Raw genomic sequence first — 12,749 nt, forward strand, 5'->3', positions numbered from 1 at the left:
AGACAGAGAAGAATGGTTTTGCAGCTGAATTTCAGCATATCAAAATTTTATTTATTCATTCATTTTGAAGAAACAGATTAGGTTTCTGTATTGTGTGGGGCTCTTTAACAAATTTTGGTTCAGAAGCCGGAGTTCCCCTTTAAGTTTTATTTAAGATGGAATGGTCATCGGATAAATCAACCAACAGAAAAAATGGGGAATAATTATGGACAATCAACAAAACGAATCAGTACAGGTATGCAAACTGTTATCTTGAATTCACCGGACCTGGGGTTTTCCAGATAAGAAGTCTTTCTGTAAATTGGATCTCCATACCTGAAGGCTACTAAAAACACATTTAAACAATAATTAAACCAAATGGCATTGTTTCCAGTAAGGACTAATTATACATAAGTTGGGATCAAGTACAAGGTACTGTTTTAATATTACAGAGAAATAGGAAATTAGTTTAAAAAAATGTGAATCATTTGATTATATGAGAGTCTATGGGAGATGGCCCTCCTCTAATTCAGATTTTTCTGGATCACGGATCCCAGATTTAACATTACTATCTTAATTGCCTAGTTTGTTCAGCCACCATCAGCTAACCTCACTGGTAATGAGTGATTCATGACTATAAAATCTGTATTGCAGCTGCAGAACCTTAAAGGAGACTCCATTCTATCTAACAAAACAGCCAGTGTGGTTGCATTTGGTACACATAGGAATTATATGATACTAGTCCCAGGCTGCTGATAAAAGTTAATAAGGCTCAGAAAGATTCAGTTTCATTGGCCAGTGTCCAGCTGCACATGTCCCTTCCATTTATGTATGTACGGTATTTATATGTGTAGAGCATTGGTCCCATATTTAGAGCAAAGTTCACATTTAGCTACATGGCATAATGAATAGTGAAAGCAGCTAAATCAGTTAAATCTCATTGTAAGAATACAGTACAGGCCAATTTCCTTAGTTTAATGACTGATAAAAACATCTGCATTACCAAGAAACATGAAGTGATCCTTGTGCTGAAGAGCTTACACTCTTAACAAGATGCATGGAATATGGGAATAAAAATAGAAACTGCAGTAACAACATTCAGAAGGCTGGAGTACAAAAGCCATTACATAAATACAGCACTCAGCATGTCCTTTTATTTTAAAAGTTTGAAGATGTGGGTTTGTGGGAGCATCTCGGAGAGGAGATTAAATGGGTGCAAGGGAGCGAAGGGCTTGCAATGAAATATATAGTTTCTAATATGTTTGTGATACTTAAAAGAGAACTGAGGTTTAACTAAAGGAATAAGGCAGAAATGTTACACATTGTGTTTTGGGCTTTTGTACCAGCCCAAGGCAACGACAGTCCTTTAGCATCTATCTATCTATCTATCTATCTATCTATCTATCTACACAACTCCCCCAGTCTGGCAGTACGTACTGCCTCTAACACATGGCAGTGGATAAAAGGTTTTGCCAATGTATTTAGGCAGGTTAATCCTTTCTTGTCAGTTTTTACTAAAACCTAAAGGAGACAAAGCCCCAGCCCGGCCTCTCTCTGTCCGTAAGAACCATGACTGTAGTGGGCTGGGGTGCCTTGGAATCTTCTTTATACAAAAAGAACCCTATGGCCTTTCTTTCCTAGTAATAGTGACACATTCCTTAAACCCATTTGGGCCTGGGAAAGGGCAGCAATGAGCCATTAGCTGTGCTTTGTCATTGTGTCGAACAATGTTTATGATTGTGAGGTTATAAATTTCACATTTTTATGTCACAATGTATTGCTTATATACAGTGATTAACCCCAGGAGTTGTTATCATAGACTCCATGAAGTTATAAAATTGTTTCCAAGCAGAAAGTAGAGCTCTTTCTCTGAAGCAGACAGACAGAATGAAGCAAGTTTTTTTCTCATCTTTATTATTTAACGGCTTCTTTACGGTACAATAAATTAAATCTGAAGGCATTAGCAATTATTTTTCACTGCTATAAAACACAGATTAGCATATCCCCCACTTTGGTAATCAGATATCGAATGAATGCAACCTGATGACTAAAGAACAGTCAGTGAGCTCAACAGCAAACTGGACTTTGCACCATTTACATATGTAACATATACACACAGGGTTCAGCCATTTTTCCCTGACCAGGTTTCTGGATATCTAACATCAAGAAAAACTGTTAATGGAAATGGTTATATCTAGTTAGCACCTTAACCATTTCTTTTTTAATAGATGCAACATGATTATGGAATGGGATGTGCCTGGTTTTAGCACCTTTTACATTACAAGAAAAACATATGAGTGAAATAATGGAACATATTGTCCCCAGAGTGGCACACATCCATATTTTAGGTTTTTTTTAATGCAAAGGCAGAAAAAACTAATTTTTATCTTTGGATCTAGAGGTGCAGGAAAAAAAGCAATATGGTATCTGTGTGTGTCTGTAACACAGCTAGTTGTACTGAAACTAATGCTTTCTGATCAGTAATTCCCTAAAGCAGTTTAAAGGTATTGCAATCCCTGAAGAAACCTTGTGGCATAGAATAAATGACAGTGTAAATAATAGTTAAAAAGAACAAAATAAATAAGGGTGAAGGAGGCTAACGTGCTAGCTGGAGAATGTAAATTGCAATGGTGCAGAACAGTACAGGTATGGGACCCATTATCCAGAATGCTCAGGACCTAGGGTTTTCTGGATAAGGGATCTTTCCGTGATTTGGATCTTCATACCCTAAGTCTACTAAAAGATTATTTAAACATTAAATAAACTCAATAGGATTGTTTTGCTTCCAATAAGGATTAATTATATCTTAGTTGGGATCAAGTACAAGGTACTGTTTTATTATTACAGAGAAAAAGGTAATCATATTCAAAATTAAAATTATTTGCTTATAATGGAGTCTATGGGAGATTGCCTTCCCTTAATTCGGAACTTTCTGGATAATGAGTTTCCAGATATCAGATACCATACCTGTACTCTGAAGCAGGAGTAGAACTACCACTACACTCTGGGGCCCAGTCCTTGTAGTGTGATCCATGTAGGATTCTCTTGGATTCCAGGAGTCTTCTGTTGATGTGACTTAAGGGCAGATTTACTAAAATGTGAGTTTAGAGCTTAATACATAAAAATGATATTTATCAATGGGTCATACTCACCATTTGATAAATACACTTCCCATAAGAATGAATAGAGCGTGGATGAGTTTTTATGTATTATGCTCTAAACTCACATTTTAATAAATCTGCCTTTAATTGAAGTCATTGTTGGGGTTTATATGATAATCTTTACAGTGGTTTATCCACCATCACCAATTTGCATAGTTAAGGAGGCCATACAGGGGCCAATAAAAGCAGCTTATCGGCCCGTGTATGGGGCTCTTGCCACCCAGCCAGATTTCAATCAGGCAGGTTTAAAAATCCCTGACGACCAGTATCCCTTCAATGTGATCCTATCATAGGAACAATCAGATCAATCCGACATTACCCACCTGTAGGTGGGCATATCGGGGAAAGAGCCTCTCGTATGGTGACCTTCCATTTGAGCAGATCTTTCCGTGGTTGCTCAGCTTTAGGCAGTATATGAGCAATTGTTGTCTTGCTGTAGTTTGAATCTCTAATAAGGCTGGCTGTTCCTGCATAAAGTCTGCACATCCGTGGAACTTATTAAGGACCTGTCACATACCTGTCCTGCAACACTTGATAGCTTGGGATTGCCCACTAGCTTGTAGGTTAGGCACAGTTAACTAATACTAACATATAATATCTGCTTGTAAATACTTTAAAGACAGGACTAAAACATTTATACAGGCTTTCTTTGCTATTAAAAAGGTTGGTTCTGCTTAGAACCATCAATGTCTTTATTATACAGTCTCAGTGACAAGAAAGAGGAAAGTAAATATGTTCACTATAAGAATAACATGCAATAACCACCCATCTATTACTTGAGATCATCTTGGTTTTTTTGGAGAAATCCAAACTGCAATTTTCAAGTAATGCTTTTCTTTTAGCATTGCTTATTTATTATGGAAGTGTAATAAATTGGTAAAGTATGACTTATTCAGTACAGGCACTTACTATGTGCGAGTTCAGTAGATAAATCCATTGTTATTCCTGTTCTATAGTTTCATCCTGATATATTTACACCACTATAAGATATTTTCTACAGCAGGGATCCCCGGCCTTTTATACCTGTGAGCTACATTTAAATGGAAAAATGTTAGGGAGCAACGCAAGCATGGAAAAGGTTCCTGGGGGTGCAAATAAAAGCTATTATTGGCTACTTAATAATCCTTATGTGGACTGACAGACTACAGAAGGCTATGTTTGGCATTATACTTGGTTTTTATGCAACCAAAACTTGCCTCCTTATCTGAAATTCAAAAATGAGCACCTGCTTTGAGTCCACTGGGAGCAACATTCAAGGGGTTGGGGAGCAACATGTTACTCACAAGCCACTGGTTGGGGAACCCTGTTCTACAGCGTTATTACTTGACACCAGGGCCAGAATGGCTTGCAAGGGTACTAGAGGATCTTCTAGCGGGGCCCAGCCAAGGACATTTCCCATCAGTCCTTATGTATTTCCACCATAGGTCTACATGTAGCACTGGCAACATCCAATAGTTGTGAGAGTGGGACCTTGTTGTTGGCTACTCTGGTGGGTCCTAGAACCATTTTCAGACTGGCCTACTGGGAGGCCAGGAAAACTCCCAGTAGGCCCAGGTGTCAATGGGCCCTCATGTTCCTAACCATTTGGCCTATTTCATGGTTATTCCCTGTTTCTGTATGGGAACAAAGAGGCATGGAAGGATAGATTATAGTATGTAAAGAAAAGAAACTAAAATACTAAAATGATTGAGTGAGTTTATGGTCTAAGGTTTTCTGGTGGGCACCTGGCATCCCCGCCCAACACTGCTTAGAGCTCCCAGACACTGTTAGGTTTTGCATGGTATAGTAAGTTTTTTAAGAAAAGCACAAGAAATGTAAAATGTAGCAAGGCTTTTATAGGCCACAGTTTCCTGGCCTCTGCCTGAGAGTGCACAGTAATATCAGTGCTTTTTTGTATCTGTTCTTCCATCCCACAAGCTGCAGTACCCTACATAGATGAGAGATGGGAGCAAGCAGCTTACTTGCCTATACACTAGATTAGGCTTTTAATTTAGATACAATATTACCATCACCCATGTCCTTATTGCTTTTTACAGCTAAATAGTGTTATATTATAAGATGTTACTTGCAATTTGGCTGATAGTGTGGAACTGCCAAGTTGGAAATGATTAGTTTACTTACAGAACTCCTTCGGGACCCCATGTTGCAGTGGAACCCCAAACTGCTTTGGAATGACATTTCATAAACTTTTTTTCTTATTAATTATCTTAAACTATATTCAGTATGTAATTGTACACACATTCTTTTAGAATTGTTTATGCCACTATATTCTGTTTCTGGTCCAGCTAGCAGTTTGTATATGATGACAGTAATTATGGGTGTATGGGCATTAAATTCCCACTGGCTTTTCCTCGTTGCAGAATATTTTTAAGCCATTCTCTTTGGATTGGATGGGATTTGGCTTCCTCCCAAATCAGGTCAGCCTTGTTTGCAGCTAGCATGGTTCCCATGTATCCAGTAACATATCTGAGCGTATTTGAGTGGAGTTATCCTGACAGCTACGTTGTAATCCTGCTGTTGATTGTTAACATCCACCCACTGGTGTCCTGAATAGATGGCAATGATCTTCCTCCTCCATTTCTTTTTGTTGGGTTCCTTAAGCCTGATGTAAATACCAGATCCACTGGAACCAGGCTCTGCATCACAATACTGATAGAATAAGTCTGTAGACTCCTCTGAGACTCTACAGAAACGATACACCAACTGCCCTGGCCTATCTTCATCAAAACCTGAAAAGTGCACCCTGCTTCCTGGCATTTTATCAGCTTCGGGGCTGATGCCAAGCTCCATGTATTTCTTTTTGTGTGGACGCTTCAGTTCTAGAACAGCGTAATCATAATCAAGACTCATGTTGTGAGACACATCCCTGTACCATCCTTTGGGGATCTGAATGGCCTTCACTCTTGTCCACTGGAATGATGGCTTTCCAGCTCCAGACCCTCGTTCTTTCCCAGAAAGATTGTTTGTCAGCTCTTCTGCTGCTGCTGATCGTTTTTGAATGGATTTTCTCTTTTGTTTTCTATCTTTCTTTGGAGGGTCTGCATCTTCGGATTCATCTTCTTTTGCCCTTTTCGATCCCTTGCGGCGCTTGCCACCACGCTTGGATCTGACCTTAAGAAGGCCAACACGTAGCTTCTTGCCATTTTTGATGTAATCCTTGCCATCATGTATGCAGTGGGCAGCTGTTAAAGCATGCTTTGGTGAAATGAGAATGCCGCTGCACCCGGTTGACAGTTTGACTGCTGTGCTAAATGGGTAATTGGTCATGAATTGCTTATCAGATATACTGAACCTACTGTCAGTGCCATATATCTGTCTCTTTCTGCGCACAGAGTGCTTTGGTTTGTTGCCTTCCATTTCAGTTTCGGGGTGCCAACCCTGGACATTAACCCTTGTCATTGTGCGTGTGCCGTTGTCAAACACTGTCTCATAGGAAAGGTACTCCTCAAGGTCAGCTAGGCTGGGCGGGGGCAAGGTCCTCTGGCATTCTATCCCACATGTTCCATTCAGCTCCAATTGAAGTTCTGCTTCATAAGATGGGTTTTTGAGAGTGACAATATCCGAACTAACAATGTGAGGTATTTTCTTTATGTGCCAGGTATAGTCCTGATTCGTTTCATCTGCTATACAGATATGTAATGCCACAATGGAGAGGAACACAAGCGCAAGCTGTAGAGTATCCATTTCAACAAACTGTTTTTACCTAGAACATGAAGGAGGCAAATATTAGTAAGGAATTCTTAAGAATTTACTAATAGATTTGCAAATTTTATATTATTGCTGGTAAAAGTTAGAAAGTCATGTCATGCATCCAAACAATAACCAGAATCAAATTCTTGTTAATAAATATAAATCTGAGTCTTGATGATTGTGCTAAAATGTCTGATGTCATCAGATCCAATCTAAACTAACCCATGTGAGCCTTGACATAATTATGCTTTGGCATAACAGGAGTCAAGCCAGAAATAGCTGTCTGGTGAACATATATGCTCATCCAGTGGGCCAGACTAGAAATGTACACTGACCTGCAATGTTTAATTCAGATTTTGCATGTACATTAATATATGCTATAGAGATAAGCAACAGTACCCTTAAAGCTATAACAGAAGTGTAAATTTTTACACAGAAAAACTTCTTTCATTTCCATATCTGGGAGGTAGATATAACATGTAGTTGGGATCTACCATCAATAATGCTGTAAACCGACCTCAAAATGACAAACGCTGGTAACTCATGGATTGTGCTGCAAGATGAGGTGATACATTCCATCCCGCTTTGCGATCTGACATCTAGGTCAGGGAAGTTCTGTCTCACACTTTGCCTCACAGAGGTTATTTTTAATGTAATGTGAATGTTTTATAGAAATAATGTCTGAACTGCATAATAAAGAGAATTCTTTAGCTTCTTAGCTGCAGGGTTGTTGCCTGTGCTGCTTACAATTAATAACAAATAAGTATTGTCTCATTAAAAGATTTGAGATTTATTACTAAAATCATTTTTCAAAATGTTGGATTTGTCTATAAATGAAGGGATGTAGGAGCTCACATTGCTAATAAAATCAGAAGTGCAGAGATGGAGCATCACAGTGATATTCAGTGAATCCAGCAGGTGGCAGAAGAGGTTTAAACATGTACATATAAGCCCAAATGTGGCTTTGCCATAAAAATAATGCTGTATTTATATGTCATGGAAACATTTCATCTTTTTGCCTTCGAGGCAAGCCCACAGAGGAGTACAGTCTGGCTGAACTAAGCCTGTCTGCTGATTTACACTGTCTCCTTACTTGGTGGGACCTAGATAACCGGCTAAGTATAATAACAGCTAGGTCCCACTGGCACACACACTGCATGGTGCTGGGGACTTATCTACTTCTATGGCAACACAGGCTTTATCTGCTCTGCCACAGAATGCTATTGCAGATATGGTCAGGGAGAGTTTCTCAGACTGACACCTTTTTGTATTCATCATGATGAATGGAAAGTTTATTGTGGGAACTATTAGGTGTCATACACTGAGTTCCCTTTTTCCTGTCTTGTATATACTTGCACTCAAATCACCACCAGCCTATAGTTAAGCATGGCTATATCTCCTGGGCAGATGACATGACAAACACAGAGAAGGTACACGCTGGCATTATTGCTTCAGTTCAGTTGTGGTGCAACTAAACAAGTGGCCAGTATGCAGCAAGCTAAGGGCCAAATATACATATAAACTATACATAGGGGCAGGAAAGTGCCTCATGTTTCCCCTGTCAGGCACAAAACTGGAGCTAAATGCGCCATTTAGCTACACCTGATAAACCCACCAGCCCTGGCATATAACCTACAGGCACTGCCCCATCAAATACTCTGCATAGGGGGAAGAAGCGGCAGCAAACAGGGACGTTATCAGGTTTCCCAAAGACACAATCAGAGCTTTGCATTCCAAATTGGTCCATTTAAGTCACCCTGTGCCAGTCTATAGCACCCATTCTGCACACTCACAGGGAATTTAATGTTAGGGAGCCAGCTTCTATAAGTGCTTAAAAGAAGACAGCTTGTGAATGAGACCCTAGCACTGCATGCATAAGATTTTTGGGAGGGTTTAGCCTAGAAAAAAAGCAACCTACCTGAGTTACATGCAGCTGACTGAGCAGGGTAAAATAGCCTATGATTTATAACATATATTTGCATTTTTAACTCTCTAATTTTTGTGTTTCTTATCTGAACCCCCAAATCATTACAAGCTGTCCCAGTTTGGGTATAAACAATAAATTACCTTCAAACCTAACTAGGTCTATTGAGTAACACTAATAACTTCTCCCTTATAAACCCATGGCTCTGTCAGATCCTTCTTTTAAGATGAGAAAATATGTGTGTTGCCTTGGAGGGCATCAGGTGCATACCCTTCTGCCTTGGCATAAAGTGGCCGCTTTGCAAGCAACAGGTGAAGGGTCTGGGCTCCATCTACTGGCACTAGCTCATTGTTACAGGAAAAAGACTTACCTGTTAAAGAATGACTTTTCTGCAAGCAGTCCCTGCCTTAAATCATAGATCCTTGTAGAAGGGGGAGACATGAGCTCCTACCCTGAAGGTAGCGGCAGAACTCAGTGCACCTCCAACTCATGCAGGGGAAAGGAGGGACGTGCATGGGAGGGGGGCAATAGGAGGGCAGGGAGTGTGAGAGAGAGAGGAGGAGAAAGAAGACAATACTGAGTCTCCCTACTCTGGCAGTGCTCTGACATTTGAGGAAAAGAAAATAGCAGGAGGGGGTGTATGCAGAATGCTTTACAGATCAGGCTGCAGAAAGCAAATCATTCAGAGAAGTGGGATGATGAAACTGCTTCTGTGGGGCAGAATGAATGCATTGAATGCCTTGGGCAGGCACCTCCATCACCAGCAGGGGACGTAAGGCTGCTCCGAGTACTCCCAAGACTTCTCTACTAGCAGGGAAAGAGCAAAAACACCAACAAAGGAGAAGCTAGAAGCTGGAAGCTGTACGTAGTTGTCTAGGAGTTTGGCAGCAGAGTCTTTTTTGTGCTAAACATTTGCTTCCTCCGATGCCTTCTTTATTTCTGGCCATCATTTGCCGACCCTGAGAGCAGGGTTGTACTTGGCTCAATTGCCATTTTCCTCTTGGCTTGTTAGCATTCTTCCTTGTGCATCCTGTAATTCCATTTGCACCTAACAACTGTAATTACAGAGTGCCATACTCTGAAACAGTCACATTAAACATATGAGCTAAAAGTAACCCCTGTGAGATTTCCATGCTTTGGAGTCAGAGCCAGGGCTCAGCGAAACAGGGTGGGGCAGAGACATCTCCCAGCTGCTCCTTCATTGCACCGTTATTTTCTTTATCTTTCTATCTATATTTATCGTCATCTATATCTGTCTGTCTGTCTATCATCAATCTATATGTTCCATCATCTATATCTATCTATCATCATCTATATCGATCTATATTATGCATTCATGAACTCTGAACACTTTACATAAACAAATAAAAACACTGTTTAATATATGAGAAATGTATTTAAAAAGGACCTATATAGATACTATATATTTAGGTCACTTATGGCAGCGCTGTCCAACTTCTGTGGTACCGAGGGACGGAACACGGTAGAGGGCTGATAATGGAAGCCAGTTTGACCACTCCCCCTTTTTAAACCACACCTACTTAAAACCACACCCATGTTATCACAAGAGCTTTTAAGACTATACCTACATTAATGGTGGCAGCGCAGCAAAACCCAAATGGTTGGTGCTCACTATAAGGATATCACCATTCATATGTGAAAGCATTATATTATGTCATATTAAGACACAACCTTAAATCCCTATGCCTCCTCTTCCCCTGTGGATAGCACAGCAACCCCCAGCACATAATTACCCATCTTAGGGACCATATAATTACTATTTTCAAATGCTAACAAACTCCCAGAACAAACCCCTGCCAGGTTCACCTCTCACAGGCAGCATAGGGCTGGCAGAGTATGGCACACACAGGCAGCATAGGGCAGGTAGAGTATGGCACACATAGGCAGGGTAGGGCAGGCAGAGTATGGCACACACAGGCAACATAGAGCAGGCAGAGTACCATATAATGACTATTTTCAAATGCTAACAAACTCCCAGAACAAACCCCTGCCAGGTTCACCTCTCACAGGCAGCATAGGGCAGGCAGAGTATGGCACACACAGGCAACATAGGGCAGGCAGAGTATGGGACACACAGGCAGCATAGAGCAGGCAGAGTACCCTGCCTGTGTGTGCCATACTCTGCCTGCCCTAACCTGCCTATGTGTGCCATACTCTCACTGTTTTGTGCAAAAATGCCTATATATAGCAAGGTATATCAGCATTTGTGCACAAAAGACAGAACAGGTACGTAACAGGCATCATTTAGTCTAGGGCACCTGGTTCCAGTGAAAACAAACCCTAAAGATAAAGCATACAATAACACCCTTGACAAATGTGAGCTTCTTTGTGGCAGTGGGATCATTATTATTGTGAGGCAGGAAATAATGCTCCTATGAATTAAGCACGGTGTATACACATTAGGTTTGTTGAAATAGGTGTGTAAGAACTTGTCAGGCCTGCACAGAGCCCTGACCTCAACCCAGTTTGACACGAGATGAACTAGAATGCCTTATGTAAGCCAGGCTTGATCCACAACCTCACTTGTTCCCACCAATAACATCTAATGTTAACAGAAAGCATTTGCACAGTAATAGAGGCTTTTATAGCAAATCAAAAAAGGACAGACCAATCTCATTTTAAACATATAGTGTCATGGCCAAAAGCCACACAAGTAACTATTTGAGGACTCCTTGCTTCCTCTATATACTAAAGCAAGATATGTTACATACAGAACAAGAAAAGAAAATACACATATATAACCCTGGCACACCTATAGAACGAATAAAAATTGATATCTTTATTGGTTATTAATTTAAAATCAATTTTAGAAAAGAAAGAAAAAGCAAGAAAAGAAGCTTAAAAATCAATTACCCTATGCCTAAAATAAATTCTACTGACAAGTCTGTAGGACTAGTCACATTTGTGACATTACAATGTGACTAGTCCTACAGACTTGTCAGTAGAATTTATTTTAGGCATAGGGTAATTGATTTTTAAGTTTCTTTTCTTGCTTTTTCTTTCTTTTTTAAAATTGATTTTAAATTAATAACCAATAAAGATATCAATTTTTATTCGTTCTATAGGTGTGCCAGGGTTATATATGTGTATTTTCTTTTCTTGTTCTGCATAATTCTACTACACATTGAGCACCCGATAAGTGGGTTGTAGTGAGGGGTTTCTCCTTACACATAGATATGTTACATACACATGGTCCCTACCTAAAACAGCTATGTTTAAAATGAGTGAGTCCTGTGTTGGTATTGCCTCTAATAAGCCTTGAGTTCTGGGTTGAAAACTACAGGTTTGTTATTTTTATAGCAGCTCTAATTCCATTTTCCCTCCTATGTAACTGAAGGGTGCAGAAAGGTGACACAAACATATAATGATATCCTCACATGAACCTGAGTGCTTTAATCAGCAGATAATTCATTTGGTACATTAATTCAGCCAAGAATAGGTATAATCCTTCCTATATTCAGTAACTGCTGCAGTGTGCAGGAAGTCTAGAATGTCACTGGGTTATGTAGGCAAATCCTTCCCCGTGTTTCATGCAGAAAGCATCTGTCTGCATCTCCATGTTCCATGTTCCATGTTCTTTCCTGCACTTTCAGCCAATTTTACTTCTGTCCCTTGGAAAGTTCTGAATAGGTGCTGTCTAAAGAAAGCTACATGCTCTGCCATGCTCTTGTTTTGTTTTTACAGTTTTGTGTTCAGATTCACATATAAAAATGCCTGGTTCAACATAATAAATTCGGGGTTAACTTTGCCTTGTATTTTTTAATTTCCACTTCATTGCTGGCTGTGCTGTACATGACAAACTGAAGCTGTCACACTGCTTTGCCGGCTGCCAATAACCTTAATTTCTACTACATATTTCCACTTTGCTTCCAAAAGAAACTGCACATTAAATTCTGGATGCGCTCTGCAATGTGCTTCCAAATTTGAGATGGCTAAGCCTTTATGTCTCTATATTTATATGATAATTTCAGCTT

General features: G+C 39.9%; 1 protein-coding gene across 1 annotated transcript; it reads right to left on the reverse strand.

Annotated features, from left to right (window-relative positions):
• Positions 1–3,976: 3,976 nt before the first annotated feature.
• Positions 3,977–9,458, reverse strand: prss35 (serine protease 35). The gene is made up of 2 exons (XM_004914525.4): positions 9,125–9,458; positions 3,977–6,843 (listed from the first exon to the last, which is right to left on the reverse strand). Exon 2 carries the CDS (start codon positions 6,822–6,824, stop codon positions 5,559–5,561), a length of 1,266 nt encoding a protein of 421 aa, XP_004914582.1. The 5' UTR covers positions 6,825–6,843; positions 9,125–9,458; the 3' UTR covers positions 3,977–5,558.
• Between the last annotated feature and the right edge of the window lie 3,291 nt (positions 9,459–12,749).

This window comes from Xenopus tropicalis, chromosome 5 (genome assembly GCF_000004195.4).
Source record: "Xenopus tropicalis strain Nigerian chromosome 5, UCB_Xtro_10.0, whole genome shotgun sequence".
NCBI classification, from domain to species: Eukaryota; Metazoa; Chordata; class Amphibia; order Anura; family Pipidae; genus Xenopus; species Xenopus tropicalis.

Coding starts and splice junctions, on each gene's coding strand:
- prss35 (XM_004914525.4), bottom strand. CDS start 6,824: ATGGATACTCTACAGCTTGCGCTTGTGTTCCTCTCCATTGTGGCATTA.